At 34.0% G+C, this 20,348-nt stretch overlaps 1 protein-coding gene across 1 annotated transcript in view; it reads left to right on the top strand.

The window, feature by feature from the left end:
- RPS6KA3 (ribosomal protein S6 kinase A3) overlaps window positions 1-20,348 on the top strand; it is an 81,739-nt gene that overhangs the window by 35,549 nt on the left and 25,842 nt on the right. The window contains exons 3-10 of the mRNA XM_059824684.1: window positions 3,479-3,595; window positions 5,793-5,874; window positions 9,710-9,790; window positions 10,804-10,883; window positions 13,333-13,439; window positions 15,804-15,841; window positions 16,240-16,382; window positions 19,580-19,650. Coding sequence (XP_059680667.1) covers window positions 3,479-3,595; window positions 5,793-5,874; window positions 9,710-9,790; window positions 10,804-10,883; window positions 13,333-13,439; window positions 15,804-15,841; window positions 16,240-16,382; window positions 19,580-19,650 — 719 coding nt within the window. The remainder of the gene's footprint in view (window positions 1-3,478; window positions 3,596-5,792; window positions 5,875-9,709; window positions 9,791-10,803; window positions 10,884-13,332; window positions 13,440-15,803; window positions 15,842-16,239; window positions 16,383-19,579; window positions 19,651-20,348) is intronic.

Genomic DNA, 20,348 nt, shown 5'->3' with positions numbered 1-20,348 from the left:
AAAGAAGTGGAAATTACAAGCCTGTGAGAACAATAGAAATGGTATTGTGGATGATACTGGCAGCTCTCCTAGCAGTTCATAGCCCAGTTTACTAGCCCTAGACCATCTTTTCAGTTGTCCCTAGAACATGCTCCTCAAAAAAGATCTGCTCCTCAGAAAAAGGTCTGCAGTTAAACTCATCTGTGTAAAGCAAGCAGTGTGTTATGCCATCCAGCTCTGCATGGGCCACTTTACACACAGAACCATTTTCAGATCTCTACTTAAAATTCAGAAATCTGAAGGATAAATTACAGAATATTCTATGTATAGATAAGCTCACATTTTTCTCTTGCTTTTCTGGGCTTTTTTGTTACTACTGAGAAATACTTACCTAGTAAGGCTCTTCTGCTTCTACTTCCTTTAGGGTTTGAAGTCCCGTTTCCTTTTAATACATTATCTAATAGTTGTTCCTTGTAATAAGATCTCAGAAACAAATGCATGTATTTTATGTTACAGCAGAGTTAATTTACTCCTGAACTAAAAAGTGAACATAAAAGAAATTCACATAAAATCAATTACTAGAACAAAAGTGAGTATTTAGTGTTCGTTAAGTACCTAAAATATGGAATTTTTCCAGCAACATGATCAGGCTATTATTTTTATAGCCTAATAGTTAAATAGTTTTTCATTACTTGCATAGAAGGTGTGTATCCTTTTTTTTTCTTTTTTTTTTTCCCCTGACAAGCATGTCTCCTATTCTAATTTGCAGCTGATTCCTAAAGAGAAAAATGAGTCACCCTTTGTGCTGCTGAATTTTTTTTATTTAGCTTTTCTCTTTTAGATTTGGTTTGCCTGTGGAATACAGTCCATTCAGTGTTCTTTCCTATGTGTGTATGCATTCCTGTGCATAGACATACATTGTGAGGTACATTACTAAGAGCTTACTTATACTCAGATACTTAGTGACCAGAATAGTTCTGACTTGCAAACTATATCATTACCGGAAGTTATTCTGAAATAGTGGTGTTTTAAATTCATACCCAAACTTGTTTGTCACTCACTTCCCTTCTAGGCCAGTGTTGATTTAACACTACTATACTGTTAAGGAAATGTTAAGGAAACTTAGAGTAATGTTACCTTCTGTTTGTTTCCTTGTATTCTATATTTAGTTTCACTATAACGGAAGCCAGTAGCAACCACTTGAAGTTGACTAACGCAGTATTTTATTTTTTTAAGTGTGGCTTTCTGTGACAGTGTTAGTTTCTAGTGCGAAGATGACCTTAAGAGAGAGCTATGTGGCTAGAAAAAGAAACTTATGTCTTGGGACTTCTTTTTAGACATTGCTGCAGTATAAGGCTTGAGAAAAGGGAGCTTTCCAAGCTTATAAATAACAGAAATAAAATATAGTCAGTAGAGTGTAGTTATAACTGGAAAGAAGATCCCACCATTGCAACAGCCAGATCACTGGTGTCTGTCTGTAGTGGTATGAAAGTTGTCAGGGAATGGAAGAAAGGAGAAGAGGACCAGCGTCCTTCAGCACCCTATACATAATCTCATTTAATTTGAATTCATCACACGGGACAAATGTTTTTTCCAAATATCGGGGAATTATCAGAGGCGGAGTTTAAGACAAATTCAATACCAGACTGAACGGCTGTCTTCTCTTCCAGCTTGCTGTAGGATGGCATCTATCAACTAATGTAATTGGTGCAGTTGGCTGAGAAATAGAGATGTCTTTTTACAGTGTGAAAGGCTTGTACTTTAATTTGGGTAGATAGTGGGAACAGTGAGGGTTGATTACTTCTGCATATAATTTGAATTTCTATGAAACTTAGCTTTTGTATTTTTGACAGCTTTTGTAAAATACTATTTAGGTTAAAATAACAAACATTCAGCAATTATGTCAGAAAAGGAAACTGCAAATTTGTGGGTAACTATTCATCATAAATGTTGCTCCCAAACATATGTTATGGACAAGCTACTAAAGTAGGATATGATCTGAGTTCCATTTTTTTTAAAACAGAGTTGTATTAAGTCTGCCTTATAAGGACTAAAGAACATCTGAACCCTGAGACACTGGGAATATTCTCTTAGTATCAGGAATGTGAAGTGGTGGTTTGTTTTGTTTTTTTTTAGAGGGTGCCCAAAATAACTACTGGAAAGTTGGTTGCATGATAATTGCATTGAATTCAAAAATAATTTTCTTTTGTGTATAGAGAAGTTAGTATCTTTTCTTCATTTCTTGTTTTTGTTACATTTTGTGATGCTTTTAAAGCGATGTGTCCAGCTTATCGCTTTGTGTCCCTGAACCTGGGTAAATAACAGAAAGATTTAAGAAAGTTCTGTTTCACACATTTTTTAGTTTCCCAAGATTTCCAGGGAGCTAATAGATAAAACAGTTAAGCAGAAGTGGATCGAAGTATCCAAAGTAATGTATACTTGGCAATCTGTTCTACTGTGCTATTCCTCCCCTGGGATTCTCTAAGATTGTAGTGGGTGGTTTAAGTAGTATGTAATCCAGCTGATCATATACTAATATAAAAGAAAATACAAATGTCCACCAGCAAATAATTCCTTTGACAAGTAGAAGAAATCAATATTTCTTTCAAACTCTGTAAAGATTCAGCCTTGAGTGAATGATGGTAGCATTTTCTCTTGAAAGGAAAAAGGAGTTTAGTTTTTTTAGGAGTAGCACACAACACACATGCATGCACACGGATGCAAAATTTTGGCTGTCTTACAACGGAAACTAGCACCTATCCTTATTGGTCATCTTAGTTTTCGAACATCCAAGACAAATCCCAGTTCTTTACATTAAAATACCTTTTTTACTTTCTGATTTTTTTAAAAGTTGCCAGGATGTTCTGTGCATTATTCCAAAGTGTACAATTTTTTTATCTATGTACACACATTCTTTTCCTCATCAGAATTTTCTCAGTGGCAGGTGGAGAGTTTATTGCTGCTGAAGTGGGGGTGGAGGGTGTGCTGCTTTGCAGGGAAATGTCTTGAGTCTTAGACTGTCTTAAAGGTGAGCATTAGCATCACTGCAGCATAGTGGTCTTCATTCATGTGTTAAAAAGGAGGGCTTTCCTAAGAGAACTGGTCCTTTTGATGCATGCTAGGTGTGCTTTAAGAGGACTAAATTCTTACGAAGATTGGTTTCCATTAATGGGTTGTGAATCTGGAACGGTGATTATGAAACAAACAATATGGGCCTAAGCACAAAAGCTTGTTATTGTCAACTCTGTTATTGTCTGGATTCTGATGCATCCCTAAAACTTGAAGCCACATAGTTACTGAACTAATACTGCCTTTTGTAACAGATATAATTTATTTTTTGTGCCCTAATTGTGCAAATAGTGGTTTTTTATCTAGATTTGGGAGTGTGTAGTTCATTGGATTCCGTGCCACTGGTATTTTTCAACATATTGTGAATTTATAAACATTTTAGGAAGATGCATCATTAATGTAAACTTATTCCACTCTTTTCTTCTGTCAGGAAGAAGGAAATATCAAAGAAATTGCAATAACTCACCATGTAAAGGAAGGACATGAGAAAGCAGACCCTTCACAGTTTGAACTTCTGAAAGTACTAGGACAAGGATCCTTTGGAAAGGTTGGTAACTGAACACTTGTGGAGTCAATTATTCAGGAATACAGCATTGAATAATACTAGGAGTGAAGCATTTAGAACAGCCACAATCTTGCATTAAGGCAATGTTGCAAGAGAAAACTGCTTTCTAAATTAGTGCTAACTAGCCACTGTAATTGTGGCAGATCTTTTTAAAGCAGTAGATTTTTTTTCTAGTTTATATGATATGTAGATCTCAAAGATCCATAGAAAAATTGGCTTGATATGAAATAATTGGGTATTCAGTTTTAAAATGGAATGTAATTTTTCTATAACTACTCCTCTTCTGTGTTTGAGGGGACGAGGGCTGAAAGATTTTTTTGATAAGTACTCCTAGTTGCTGACTTGCTCATGGTAGGTCATCACCGGTACAGAAGCTATAGGCAGAATTTATTTTTGTAGCAGACGATAATTGTGAAGAACAAATTTTGGGCAATAATGGCTACTGAAGTAAACATGATATACCCTAGTCATGTTCATGCTAGTCATTATCTGTCATAATTTGGTTAAGGTGCAACACATCTTGATATTTATTTGAAGCTCTGTCAAAGACTCAATGTTTCTGGCATTTACTGAGTACTGTCCATACTGAGATCTCACCAGGTGTACGTGATTCATACTTTTAGTTGTCCAAATCCAACTTGGAAGCAAAACAATAATTTCATGTGGCAAGACACATCATTGAAACAGAGTGGAATATACGATGTAAGACAACAGAGCCTTTACGTCCGTTTTCAGCCTTAATTGCAATTTTGAATGTGATGTTAAGCTCTAGCATATAATGCTAAATCCGTCTTGGACATGGGGAAAAATGAGAATAATCGGTCCAATTCTCTCTTGGTGGTAGGAAGTTACTGTTAGTCACGTAATTGGAGTAGCAGTTCCAGTTAAGCTTGGAAATCTAGATGTTTAGAAATTATAAAATTTTTTACTCAAACTAGTAAGAATTCACTGAGAAACCTGATTCCAAAGGTGGTTTCCTATGTTGTTTGATTTCATCCAGAATCATAACCTAGTTTTTATTTGTAAATCTTTAAATCAGGAGAAGTAAGTCATTCAGGGGCAAGGAAATGTAAGCTAATAAATTATAATTTCAACAATCTCTTTTATTTTATTGATATTACTAAATTCAATGCTATAACTCCTGGTGGGGGCAAGTTTTGAAAAGGCGAAAATAATAACTGTCTAGCTGACTCAAAGTATTGCAAAAATGCCAATTTTGTCCTCAATTGGTTTAGCCTTTATGCAAAAAGGATTAATAGTACAAAACCCATAATCCCTTTTTTCTAATAATTTGGGAAGATGTCACTACTTCACATTCAGTTTAAAAAGGCTAATTTACACGCTTTACAAGGTCTCTTGATGATGTTCTGGTAATCTCTGGATAATGCAAAAGAGATAACACTTTTAACATTCTCTTTATTTTCGTAAATAACTAGAAAACCTGTGGCAGATCTACTTTTTTTTCTTCTTCATTTCTAAATCTAAAATTTGGTTCTACTGGAATTTGTTTTGTATTAAGGATATTAAAAACAATCCCACTCAAGAAATCCCATTACACTAAAGAAGGAAATGAAACACACTTTAATTGAGGCTGGTTGTACTTTATTGGTACGTGCAAAACTCAACAAAGCATATCAGAGAAAAGTGTGGGTTTGTGACACAAACGTTGGTTCTTACAATTTTATAGGTTATTTTTTAAAAAATTATTTTGTTATGCATTGTTTAATATAGTTTTCTGGATCAACTTTTTTTCATATCTGTCAATTATTTTATTAGCATTTTTGCTACACCATCTTATTAATTTTAGTAAGACAAAACTATTTGGAGATTAATATTAAAAAGCTGAATTTTGTGTTTCAAATTTGTCTCAACTTCTGAGAGAATCCAAATTCATCCTTCCTCTTATTCACTGAAATCAATTAAGTTAAACCAAAATTAATTTGGCAGAGCTTGTCTTGAATGAACCTTTTAGATTATGAAATGAAGGAATAGTAGGAAAAACTGCAAGGACATTTTTGTTTGTCTTTGCAGAATCTAAAACTGTCGAAGAAGCTAATAATGGTATTGGGGGGAGTAATAAGGTTGAAAATAATACTGACTACTTGAATTTCATAGCAAAGTATATTGATCTGACTTGCCTTTATTTTCGTCTAAGAATTCTTTTTAATTTTCCATGCAGGTCTTTCTTGTCAAAAAAATCTCAGGATCAGATGCTAGACAGCTTTATGCAATGAAGGTATTGAAAAAGGCCACCTTGAAAGGTAAGCATTGTTTAGAGAGAAAAGAAAAAAAAGAGAAATCAGGGACATTATACCAAAACTTAATCTTTACACACATGCTGTTCTACAGATTGTATTTTAGAACTTTCTTCTATCAAACAATAAATAGCAGAATACACTGCATTGTATTGTAAACCCAGAAGAATTAAGTAAACAACAGTACTATATTAATGGTTATAGGGGAAAGTAGGTTCCTTTCCATGATAAATTCATTAGGTGGTGGTGGTTTAATAGAGTAGTTGCGTTACGTCTGCCACCTGACTTCTGAGCTGTTACTTGAAACTTAATATCCTTCCTTTTTTCATTTGCTGTGTATCACCAAGGATACAGTTAATGCCTTTTGCTTAGTTTATATTTAGGTCATGATATTTAAAAGTGCATTATATCAGCTGTTTCATTCTAAAAGTTCTAAGCACAGGAGTCTAAGTTTTTCTTTAAAACAGAAGTATACAGTACCTTTTCCCAAAACTTTTGGCACTTTTTCTGGGTGTAGGATATATTTGATGAAAGTTTAAGTTAATCATCTAAGTTACTTGAGCAAAAATGAGTTTTAAAATGTTTTGTTTCTTGGGTTTTTTTGGTCTTGAATGGTATCAGTAACAAAATAAGTTCAAAGCTGAACAATCTCAATTCTGTCCTGGAGAATTCCATAAGGAAAAAGTAGTAATGTATTTTTTACTGTAGATTTAAAATGAACGTGATCTTTCATGCTAATCCCTTAACCATAATGCGTATTTGTTGCTTTATGCCATTGTTTAATACTTCCATCTATTTGTAGTTCTTCTAACTCATGACTGCACTGAAATTGCAATGATAATTTTGGGATAGCTCCAACAACTTTTCGTACTTCACCTGTGTTATCAATTATTGTATTGATTTGCAATTTTAACATATGGTTTCATCTGAAAATATTCATAGAATGATAGAGGGAACAAAAATTTGTATTAAATTGTGAACTTCTGTAAAATGTTGAATCTGAAATTTTTCTGCTTAAGATCTAGTGCTGAATATCTAGCTCACAAATCTCATTATATATCACTTTCACTTAAAACTATTACAGAGGGCGTAAGTGTTTTTGAACAGTTTCCTATATTTTGACTCCTCTGTGTTTTTGTGGCATGTGTTATTCTCATTATTTACTTCCTATTTTTCTGAAATTGATTTCCACTGATTTAGAGGTACTTTTGTATCCTCAATAGCCTTTCATTCTCCAGCTTGTTAATAGCTCAGAACTGGAGTCAAAGGTCATTCAGCAGTTGCTTTTTTAAGACATTTGAGGGCTTTTCTCCATCACCTTTTGATTGTGGTTTAACCTTACGTGTAAAAATTACAGTCCAAGCTGTGGATCTAGTTTTGCCTACAGATGGCAGAGACTGATAAATACTGAAATTGGAAGCTTGACTTTTGGTTGGAAAAGGAGACTCATGTGCACTAAGAGTTCAAGGATGCAAAAGGCTTGAGCAGAAAGGTGACACTAGCAGGAGGATGCCACACTTTTCAACACTTTGCATCTGAATTTTCAGATGTTTTTGAGTGTCTTTTGGTTGCAGTTCATGTTTTAGGAAGAGTGGAAATGCAAGCAAATGAAGGTTGCTGTTGAAATCTTAATATGAAATTAACTGAAATTAATTCTTTTTTCCATAATTGCAACATTTTGAGATCAAATATTGTAATTTTAAATAATATTGTAGTATTATTCGTCTAAGGTTCTTTAGCTCTTTCAAATCTATTTCATAAAGTTATTTTTGTGTTCTAAAATTGAAGATAAAAATGCCCTTTAAGACCACTTCTTAATTGAAAGCAGTGTGCATGATTCACAAATCAAATTTAGAGAGAGTATTTTCATAGGAATGCAACTATATTAGCCAGAACACACTGATGTAACTACACAGTCCAACCTTTTAATGTTAAAGCAAATCCAAGAATATACACGTACAACTTTGTTTAGTGCAGAGACTAGTTTATTAATACACTGTGATAGAAGGTATCATCTTTCAGTGCCCCTTCATGATGGAGAGAGACAGAAACAGGGTCAAATCATTGCTAGAGAGTCTGGTATTGAATGTATTAAGAAAAATCAGTACTTCCAGCAGTACATATATGGAAACTATAGCCAACAAAAGTCAGATTTTTAATGGCTGATACTAATGTCTGAAATAAGCTTGGTTCCTTATACTTTTTTTGGTTGAGATTTTGTAAGTCTGGACTTTCTCTGGCTTTTCAGAAATAAGGCTTGTTATCCATGTAATTGTTGCATAGCTATAAGCACTTAAAAGTCTCTTGAAATTTTTTTTCTCAGCTGAATCTGCTTTTAAAAAGAATATTCTGAATTTCAATTTTGTAATTCAGATGAACCCTTGGAACAGCGAAATCACTGTTCTGTCTTGTGACATTTTCATGACTTTAGTTGTAAAGGTCAAAATTCGAATGTGATGTTTGCTCTGTGTTTGGTGAGCACTTATTTCATGTGCTCCCATTTTTAGGAATCTGTTCTGCAGGAAGATGGAAACTTGATAGCTTTATTCATTCATGAAAATGTATCTATATAACTTCATTTCACAAGTGCCTGTATTATTGTAAGTGCCTGCTTCTGGGAAAAAATAGCTAAACTTCTGAAAGATCCTTTTGCTTCTTGACTTTTTTCCTGGTTTGTGATGTTGTAATATCTGAGATCTCTGGCTTGTTAACTGTACAAGGAATGCCGGCAACTTAAACTTTGGACTGGACTTCATTGCTCTGGGGCACTTCCTTCAGGAAGTTGTTACATTTGGGAAAGGGGCAGTAACAAAACATAGAATAAGGGAGAGAAAGAGAAATGCAATGTCTTCAACCACTGTAGCAAACTTTGCTAGCTCTCATCTGTAAGAGTTCTGAATTTTGTCTGTGTCCTGGTGGATTTGGAGCTTCGGATGGGAACCAGGCACTGACTGGAGTGGCAGGGGAGTTGCCTAGAACAGCTGAAGCAGGTGTCGTGCTCAGCTGACTGTCCTGCCTGTCTTCATGGATTGCCAACCCTGTATGCAGGGCCTCTGCACATGGTCCTCAGTTTAATCTGCAGTGGCATAGGAGCAGACACATGTCCCACCTGAGCCACCACAGTGGGACAGCACAGGCAGCCTGAGCAGTAACTGCTTCTGATGTCTGACATACACCTCCATGCACACGTTTACTCTCAGGAAGCCTTTTTGAAATCAAAAAGATTGTCTGAAGTACACACTACATTGAATGGGTATTCTTTTTATTTTAAGTTCATAATAAAGAAAGGAAATAAAAAAAAATTTTCTTCCAAATTGTGAAGGTACTTAATATCTTAATAGTGTAAGTTATTTGAATGAGTTAAACTAATATAAGCATCTTTATGATAGTATAATTGTATTTGTAAGTTTGTTTTGCTATAACTTTAATTCTCCCTACTTTTCAACAGTAGAGAAAATGGCTGTTTTCTATACATAGCTGTGGCAGTTTTGCTCTACTGTTTAAAAGTTTAACTAAGTATAGGGCAGACTGAAGGGTGGTTATGTTTTCTCTTTTGCTTTTATTAAATTTATTTACCCAGTGTCAGATTTTGCCAATAGCAGAAACTGAAGCAAATTGAAATGCATAAAGAGATTTATCAGAAAACTCTGTGCTGTGAAATAAATTCTCTCTCAGGTCTCTTCTGTGTAAAGTATAGTGACCTGAAGACAATTTCAATACTACGGGATACAATGTGAAGTACATCAGGAAGTGTAGGAGAAATACTGATTCACAATGTAAATTCTTTTCTCTTTTTTCTTTTTTTTTTTTTTTAAATAATCTTGCGCATGTTCTGTTGTAGTTCGAGATCGGGTTCGAACAAAAATGGAACGTGATATCCTAGTAGAAGTTAACCATCCTTTCATTGTCAAGTTACATTATGGTGAGTTGCAGAAAAATTCATTTTTATACCATAAAAATGGGTGCTTGTCAAGAAAGTACCTAATATTTGCTTTGTGGTTCACAGAATCATAGAAAATTAGTGTGCTATCTAAATCCTGATTGTGCAAAGACTGTGTAGTAATTCTCATGCAAAGTAAGCACATGGCTAACTTCATGCACAGTGTTATATCTTTATAGGACTGAGACTCTTGTAGCCCTTTGCTTTATTAAAATGCAGTTATCTATTTATGTCTAGCCATTCTTTTCCAAAACCCCTTATCTTTTGTATATGTCATTCACTTATTTTTTGTCAAATTATTTCTTATCCTTGCTTTATTTACTCTACAGAAAACATATGGTATGGCATTACTTCCAGTTGCATCAAAAATGTTGGGAATATGCCTTTTAATTTTTAATAGTATGGACTGCCATATAAAATTATTCAAGGGGGGGGAGGAAATCAGTACTCTTAATATGTCATGCAGAAAGTAAACTGAAAAAAAAATAGATAATAGGTTCTGTTGTTCAGTTTGTGTTTTCCTTTTAGGATCCAGTTTTTCCTATAGTTCAAACTTAGATCTCTATCACTCTGATGTGGCTTAAATAATGTGGCTTTCACTATTTTACTTGTCACTCTTTTGCAAACTAGATGGGATCTCCCTGTTAAGCTGAGCTTCCAGAGGTTTTAGAATACGTGCATTAGTTACTAATTTGCCCTTTTAAATCTAGGCTTTTTTACTTCCAAAATCTGGAATGAAATGCTGATTAACCTAAGTACAGTTTATTTTTTTAGAAATTCCATTGGTGGCTTGCTTTGCTTTCACGTGGCATGAGAGTTACTTGGTCCATGATAGAGGAATAGTTACTTAATTCATTTAAATAAATTTTTCCACAAAGGAGAAAGAAGAATAATTCCTTTTGATAATGAAAATAAGGGTGAATTATTGGGTATGTTATTCTTCTGATCATGGGTAACATTAGATGTTGTTTAATTTTTTTAATTGATCTTTTCAGCTTTTCAAACAGAAGGGAAGCTATATCTTATTTTGGATTTTCTCAGGGGAGGAGACTTGTTTACACGTTTATCCAAAGAGGTAAACTTTTTTAATCTGAAAATCTTCTGTTGATAAAATTTGACTATAAATTGCCTATATTAGGAGAGTTTACTTCTTAAATTCAGTTTTCATTGAATAAAATTTTGAATATTTTTTTAATCAGCTACGTTTTTTGTTTCCTTGGGTTTTTTACACAAAGTAGTCACTTCATGAAAATGCTGTTGATAATTTACATTGTTTCTGAAAAAAGGTTTAGACAAGCAGTCTTTCTGTGTTGCTTTTTACACCTTGCAAAATTTTCTTCTATTGCTACCATGTTTAAAGATGAGTCTCAGAGCATGGATTTATACAAAGTAGCTGTATTCAAATTAACTGATTTGTATCTGGTTTTAATATCCAGAATTTAGTGTCAGATTTTTTTTATCATTTACATATGGACACAAAATTACATTACTTAAAAATATAAAAAACCCAAGAATTGTATTCTACTTGTTTTAGTAATTTTCCAACCATGAACACATTGCCTTTGTCATGCTGGTGATTAACTCTGTGTAGATATGTGAAATAATGACTTTGAAAAGTTTTATTACCTCAAATTAATTTGATTATAACTCCTAAAATAAATGCTAACATGTCATATATCAGAATTAATTTTTTTTGCATCACTCATGCAAAAACTTCCAACAAATATATAGTAGGGTAGAGATATAAATACATCCAATGTGTATCTGGTAGCCAGAACTTGTAATTGTAGCTGCCTTCCATCTTCTCTTCCTATACAGTATCCAGAACAGTTGGGTCACCACTACAAAGCTATATGGTTATTAAGAGGAGAGTAGAATGCAATGCATTTTGCGTATAGATATATCATAATTTCTGTGCTGACCACATAAATTGTTACATTTTATTAAGTGAAGCCATCTGTTTCAAGTTGCTTCTTTTAGTTTGTTTGGCCACCGATAAGTAGAAAGTTATTAGTACTCTAAAATTGAGATACTTTTATTCTTAAAATCCATAGTTCATTCTTGATTCCTAAGAAAGAATTTATATCACTTTCCTGCTGGTGACTTTTTCATCTTGAGCCACTCAAATTTTAAAAGATTTAATAAGGTTAGATAAGAAATATTCATTATAGGTACCTGAATCTAAGCTAATTGTTCATAACTGATGGAGTGAAACGGGCATGCTGGATGCAATTAATGTCAGCCTCATATCAACTTGTATGATTTTAAAATAGATCAGATGAACTGCAGCCTAAAAGTTCCTGGTTTTTCCCCATTGACTACAAAGGGAAAAGTGATTAATTCAGAGCTAGATCTCTACACTGCATCTACACTGCAGATGTTTAAGGTTAGGAGAGATTAATTCTGTGCAATGTTTTTAAAGAACATAGTGTGGGTGTATTATCATCCTCATGGTATCTTTCATTATTTGAGCTTTTAAATGTTTCTTCTAGAGATTTCGCTTCTTGAATGTGCCTGTACTAAATATTGACTCTTTTGTAGAAGTAATATCAACAACAAGCTTTTGTACAAGCTTTGATACCACTTTCTCCCTTTAAACTACTAAGAGGAAAATATATGGTATTCTCCATTCTTAACTCTTGCTTAAAATAATGTTCATCTGTGCTCCCCATTGCCGGTCTTTTTTCCAGGTCCATATGCTGTATCTAAAGATGTTAGTCTTAAATACTAAAAAAAGAAAAAAAGGCAGCTCAGAGTAGTAACTGAGGTAGAATCAAATCATGCAGTTTTTTTTTTTTAAATTATCGTTTTCTACATTCTCAGGAAAGTTTAATCGTAATGTTTTCTGTCAGTGGATCACAACAGTTGTTGATATAATTGGGACAACACGTCCATTTCATTGAATGTAAACAGGGATTAGTTTATCTTCCTAACAGAAAATGTGGGATTGCTCTCTGAGGTCTTACCTGTGTTCTTACATAGGCTATTTCCTTAGTTTATTCTTTGATCTACCTTTTCTGCAGTTACATCTCAGGCTGCATCCTGGGGTTTTTACCATCAATGTAACTTCTTTCTCATAGTACTTAGAGACAGCATCCTCAAAAACAAGATGCGTATGCTTTTTCTTGTCTCTCTGACTTTGCAGACAAAATTCAGGCATTTGGACTTCTTTAGTCCATTCGTTGTCTGGAAATGAAATGGTCACATCCAATAAAGAGGTAGCCCCACTACAATGTGTCTGTCTGTTGTCTTGAACAATCAGAAGCAAATAACCTCAGTCTTGCAGAAAGAATAATGTGATATTGGCTTCAGAAGTTCTTTTTCAAGTATGTACTGGGAAATAGTATTGATTATAATATCCTAGTTTTTGTCTAACCAATAAATTTGAATTTCCAGGGGTTTGTGTAGAAATTAATTCAATTATTATGAGGAACCATTCTGCAAAACCACTATTACCATTGTTTAGTTGGTGCTGGTGTAAGCTTTAGATTTTACATGTAAAATACATTGTTTTGCTTTTTCAGGTGATGTTCACAGAAGACGATGTTAAATTTTACCTGGCAGAATTAGCACTTGCTTTAGACCATTTACATAGTCTTGGAATAATATACCGGGACCTAAAACCAGAAAAGTAAGACTCCTCAGCGGCAAATGCAATGTATTGATTTGATATGTATAGTACTTCTACCTATGCACTTCTCTTTCCAGCTGTTAAACTTCAGTAATTTACTATATAAACTGAACTGGGAGGGAGGTGGGGGAAGCTGGTGGGCTATTTTAATTAAAAAGGTTGGATTTCATTTCCATTCGAACGTGAGCATCTAGTTTCAGAGTGATATGCCAAGTACTATAATCCATGTTACTATAAGTAAAGAATATACTGAAATATTCCTACTTTTCATTTTCCAGGTGGTTTAGAGTGTACAATGGAGAAGAGGTCTTCCTGGCCTTTTGTTTTTGTCATTATTGTAGAATTTCTGGGCTAGAGATAAGCTTAGTACAAATGCACGATACAAAGTTACAGTTGAATGTTGTATCTTTGTGTTTGAAAGCCTAACAGCAAACATCTTTTCCAACACTTATTTTTAAAATCCACTGCAGTAAGAGGAGAATGGAGTTTACATTTTAAAGTAAAATGTGAAAATAGTAAGTCACAGGCTTTATTTAACATATTGATGATCACATAATTACACTGAAATTTTAAAATAAGCTTGAAGTTACAATTCTGGTATGGTGTTGTGTCTCAATGTTAGTCATCCATGCTTCATTCAAATGACTGAATTCTGCCTCCTGTTTATGTCTTTCCTCCAGTAATTTTTTTTAGTTTTAGAAGGTGTAAAGAAGAAAATGTCAGTGCTATCATGTGGAACATTTGAACCTTTCAGATATATATGTATGCTGTAGTGTTACTCTAGCTGGAGAGGAATCTAAGTGACTATATAATGCATGCATCTCCTCTGTTGTGCTTAATCAGATAGTTAACATACTCTGCCTCATTGCAAGGAAATCTATAATAACTCTGAAGTCCTGATGTCCTTGGTGATCCCACTTCTCTGTTATGGCTATATGAAGAACCTGAAAAGTCTGTGTGAGATAACTGCCTCATGTAAAATATTAGTGGAAAAAAGCAAAAATTGTTAACAAGTATCACAGAATCTGGCTGTTACGTGGAACTTCCATTAGGATAGCTTGTTCTTTTGTGCATCTCCTGGAAAAAAGACACAAATCTAAAAATACTTAGCCCTGACTGACAAGAAGGGAAAGATTCATACTCAAATCAGAAATTTGGAGACTTTTGGTATGGGGTTACACTTACAAATGAACAGGGAGTGAATGATGTTTAAACCTGGAGAGTGTTCTGTTAAGTAATTCTGAAGTGAGGAAAATAAGCTTACCAAGTGGAAAAAGATCTTCAAAATGCAAAGCGAGAGAACTTCAGTTATTTTGCTAACATTCACTTCCAAGAGGAAAAGAATTAAATAGTAATTGTCAGACAACGAATTAGCTACTGCCTCAAACATAGTTTTTTGTTTGGTTTTTTTTAAATTGTATGTGTCTATACCTGTTGAAAAGCCTTTGTTTTAAGCCTTGGGTGTATCTGATTAAAAAAACCTATCAAAGGTTGAAATTACTTGCAAGTTATGGATGAAACAGTAACTCTCCCAGGCTGTATCTTTACTGTGGGGCTGTTCCCACCATGGAAACTGCAAGGAGTAAAAAGGGAAGGGCATGGGAAATGGACAAGTACTGTGTGCCTGGGTCATGTCTCATCCCCAGGATGAAACGCAGCTCCCCACAGGAGAAGCTGAAGGAGCTAAGTCCCGCTGTGTAGGTGGTGTTGCAGAGTCCAGTTCTTGAATACTTTGCATGCTTTGAATTGCGATTATATTCAGTGGTGGTTAAGGATAGTTGGCATGTCAGAGAAGTGTGGCCTTTTTTGTGATTGAAATAAACAGGCAGAAGCGCAAGGCCTGCTCTAAGTATGGGGCCCATGGGTCCTGTCCTTTGGTGCAAAATGAGAATATTTATTACTCAATGTTATTTGAAGTGGTCAAACAGCCTTTGAAATGGTAATTACAAATGAATACCCATTTTGTATACACATGCAAGCATACATTGTATTAACATGACTTGCTCAGTTTAAGAGAAATAGAACTGTATCTCTATTTTTAACAATTGTGATGACACATGCTGCAGGTGGCCAAAACTGAAAGTTCAAGATAAGTTTTACTATGTATTGTGCTGAATTTAACCAAATAGTTAAATAAAAATCTGATATGCTGATTATGTTTCATAATCTTTAAAAAGAAAGAATTGAAGGAAGAGAAAATATGTAGTTTTAAAGTATCTCCTCCTAATGATTCATTTTAATACATGTTCAATTCTGCTTGTCTTTGTGTATGCTGTTCTGTTTATTCCTAAATGTTGTCAGAACATTGTCTGAAACAACAGTTAAAATTAATCGATTTATTTTATTCTTTTTATTGTTTTTTAGCATCCTGCTTGATGAGGAAGGACATATCAAATTGACAGGTGAATAAAGGGAAATTTCAACACCTGGATCTTTTCTGTTCATAGTAAAATCTTTGCATTTTCCTTTTTCTCGGTAAAGCAGTATGGTAAAATAAGTAATTTTAACTGGTAGGTAATTTTGCTATGGAGGAAATAGTGTAATTAGTTTGAAATAAATGAAATATATTAATATTTAAATGAGATATCTGCTTTATAAGTATATCTGATGTTATGGACCTGTGATAATGTGGGGAGAGGAGGAGAATTCTGTATTGTCCCATATGTGTGTTTGGGTGTATATATATGATGATATAAGCATCGCATTTCACATTATGGTGAAACTATGGTATTAACCACAAGTGATTTAAAAAATAAATAAATAAAAAATTACATTTAGAACTATTCTTTTTTTATTCCAGATTTTGGCTTAAGTAAGGAGTCAATTGATCATGAAAAAAAAGCCTACTCGTTCTGTGGAACAGTGGAATATATGGCACCAGAAGTCGTTAATAGACGAGGCCATACACAGAGTGCAGACTGGTGGTCTTTTGGTGTTTTAATGGTAGGTTTCTGGTAAATGTAAATAATAGCAAAACTGTGCTTTGCAAGGTTTGGTGAAACAAAGCATTTAAAGCTCACCTTACATTTTAACGTTTGAATTGTAACTACCAAAAAAGTCTAAATTACAAGAAATTAATAACAATACCACACAGTTTCAATCGAGAACATGGACTAGGTCTCATATCAACAGCAACAATATGCCATATTTTTGTTATCATTGAATTGAAATATTATGCATCTATTGTAGTTTGAATGTTATGAAGACAAATAAGAATCTTAAAGTATACAGGAAAAATACTGTGTCTTCCAAGGCGGGGAAGAAATTTCAATCCAAATTTTAAATTTTAATTTATTCTCAAGTGGAAAAAAAAAAAGAGTGATAACTTTCTAATTAGTCTCCAGTGTAGTTACAACTTAGTGGAATAATGGTAGCTTGTCCTCTCACACATCAAAATAATCTAAATGTCTAAAAGTGATGTGGGATATAGTTGCTTAGTTGCTTATGGTGTTTCTACAAGCAGCTAACTTCTGTGAAGTTACAGGGTCAGGGGAAATAATATGTGTATAAAATATCGCTTTGGAAAAGAAAATAGATAACATTTGGTATTTTAGGAACACTGAATGGCTTTTAATATTTAGAATCTTCTGTGTGCATTTTTGACATAAAGATTAAATAATTGTATTTTTTAAAGGAAATTGTTTTGTTTCTTCCTGCTTCTGCTACATATGACTGTAACAGTACAACTAATGTGTGCGCTTTGTAGTATGAGAAGGACTCTTGTGTCTGAAAATAAGTCATCCTTTCACCTTTTAATCATCTAGTAGAATGCTGTTGTGATCTGAAAACTGACTATGTAAAAGTAGCACCTGATAACTAAACTCTTCCCAGACAGACAAGCACACACACACGCCCCCTCACAACTGCACATTTTATCAGTAAGAACACAGTCAATTAAAAGGCAATTGCAGTGTAGTTGGAGAATATTTGTTGTTGATAACACAAACATAGTTAAACTTCAGCTTTGCTTTATAAATGTAAAAAACATAATTTTGTGCTTATAAAGCACATGTATTAAAACTGAAAATTGCTGAAAGATGTTAGATGTGACTGGAGTAGCTTTCACAGTCGAAGTGCACTGCACTTTAAACACTTTGGCTTCTACTGCAAGTACAAAAAAATATGACCTTAAAAAGCAAATTCTCTAAATTAGCATATGGAATACAGTGCAGTTTTATCTAAGACATATATTTGTTGCCTGCATTTCTAGTTTGCATGGTAATTTTCGTAGGCAATCTGTATGTATTCACTCTTAAATCATTCTTAATTGGAATCTGTATTGATTGAGAATTCAAGTGGTTGGTGTGGTATGAGGACACAGTATATAGATGGAACAGAAGTTATAGCATGGAAACGGAGACTAAAAGATATCTCAACAAGTCATTTGGCCTCTTTTCTCCTGCTGCTAGAAACTAAGTATGTTTCAACCATCCTTTAGAAGTATATTCCAATTTGTCCTTTAAAACAGTGACTGTTTTAAGAGATGCCAGACATCTAAAAACATCCATTTGAAGTTTTCAGGAGCATTATGTATTTCTTGAGGTACTCTCCAGCTGAAATAAAAGATGATAACTAGGGAAGGCCAATATTGGCTTATTCTTAAAGTACTATTGGCCTATTGATGTTGGAATATAGTATTTGGGGTGGGGGGGACACAAAGAACACATATGCTGAGTTGTTTATACAAGTGTGCATGCTTGTGACAAACAGGAGCTTGCTAAAGAAACTTTTTATTTCAAGTAAGTGTAAGCAAAACATGCAGCCCTACAAATGTACCTTTAAAAAAATTTTTTTTGCAAGTGCAATTTGTGAAGATCATTTTAAACTATAAACTAACAAAAGTTGATTTTTTTTTATAGTTTTGGCTTATGCCTCTCACATCTTTGTGATGATTCTCTTAAAAAGTGTTGTAGGTAAAAGTAGGTTTTTTTCATTTTGGCATTATATTAAACTTAAAATTTTAAATATAAATTTATATGTAAAAAATAATATTTAGGGTAAAAAGTGTATAGTAGTAGTGAAGAGTTTGGCAGCTTTTATTCTCTGAATACTTTATAGGTTAGTAAGAAATTAAAAATTTTATTTTACTAAAAAGGGGTTTTAAAGAATGCTGTTAGTGCAACTTCATGCTCTAAGAATACTACAGTCACACATTATTCACTCAAGTTATCTATGTACATTTTTAATGCTTAGAAGGTTTAGTTTGGGTCATACCAGAAAAGAGAGCAATAGAGGATACCTTGTGTTCAGGATGACTTAAGTTTGCATAACCTGTTCAAAGGATTCCTTTATAATTATTTTAATTTTGATGGCTTTAAGTGTATGCCATGAAATTTCATTAAACTGAATTGTTTTGCAATTCTTAAACCAAGAATCAGGATTTCTGCCTCAGAGTGTCGGCTGCCATGACTACTGCCAGACTGCTTTCACTACCTCATTTAGATCTGATATCCCTGCAGTATACTGCAGCCCAACGGAAGTGCCTTTATATTTATCTGGTTTTACTCAGTCACTTTCAGAACAAATCAGTATTTTCACAGTGTCTGTTGCCTCCTACCAGGCACTGTAAAATGTGTATGCACGTACTGTGTAGCTCTTACATGTTCCTTCAGACTTTATTTCTGCTGTATGCATACAGTAACCACTTTTCATCATGCATGTCTTTGTCAATCAACTAACCTTTTTCCCCTTTCCAAGGAAGTCTATGTACATGCCAATTTTAAAAATTTTGACCTTTTTAAATATCTCTGCATGAGGAGAAATCATCTCTAACTTTTGAAAGGGGAATCTTTTTCCCTACCCCCCACCCTCTTGAAAACTACAATACAGTTGTATAGATCAAGTCTTCCAAGAATAAACTTCTTAGGCAGAAGTGAAACACAAAACATTATTATAGTCTAAATTGTTCAGATAAAAGCATGTAAAGCAAGGTATCAATATAGAAAGATATTTCGCAGCTTTAAAAATGGCAAAGGCTGCTCAGTGTTCATAGTAATTTAAATTGTACAATGAGAAGTTGTTTTGCACAGACTTGATTGTTAACATGCATGAATTTTGGAAGGTTAAGATGCTAAGTAGTTTTGTCAAAAAATAGATTTTTGTCCAGGTAATGTAATTGATGAAAGTTTTACTCTATACAGTTTGAAATGCTCACTGGTACTCTACCTTTCCAAGGGAAAGACAGAAAAGAAACCATGACTATGATTCTCAAGTGAGTACACTCTTATTTATATATCTCATCAGGTATTCTACAGGGATGCCCTCCGGGCTGCAATATCTAATTTCTACTCTTCCCTCATTTCCAAAGGTACTGGTAAATCCTCACTCCCTATTCCATACTATTAATTTCCTTTGCCGCTTATCTAATTTGCCTTTCTATTTCTCCCCCATACCAGGTACAAAGAATTTCATAGCAGCTCTTTAATATGTAATAATAACTTTTCCAACCATATGATCTTTCCCATCTTATTTCCGTAGTATTTTTTAACTTAGCCTTTTTGATAACTTGTGCATTATTTTTTTGTGTTGTTTTTTGTTTCAGTTTTTTTTGAGAAAGTATTTTCTCTCTTTATCCTTCTCTATCTTAACAACTCCTCACCCCACTTCTTTATATGACTGGTGCTGCCAACAACGTGCTTCCCTGATACTTCCCCTATTAGCTAAAGTGCATCCTCCCTTATGTTCTCTCTTATGACTAGCCCAAGCTCCGATTTTCCCCTTTGCTATTTCCAGTATAGATTTTGCATTAGCTATATTGTGGAAATTGCTTTCCTTCATGCAGTTAACATTCTTGTTTTTGCTAATAAAGGCCTGCTTTTTTTCCTTGCTGATCCCCTACATACTCTCTGAACTAATACAACTTGTGATATAATTGTCCCGCTTTTGGGACTGTAACCTAACAATGTGCAA

Source organism: Gavia stellata, chromosome 1, assembly GCF_030936135.1.
Source record: "Gavia stellata isolate bGavSte3 chromosome 1, bGavSte3.hap2, whole genome shotgun sequence".
NCBI lineage: Eukaryota > Metazoa > Chordata > Aves > Gaviiformes > Gaviidae > Gavia > Gavia stellata.
This window is presented reverse-complemented; position numbering and strand designations above follow the sequence as displayed.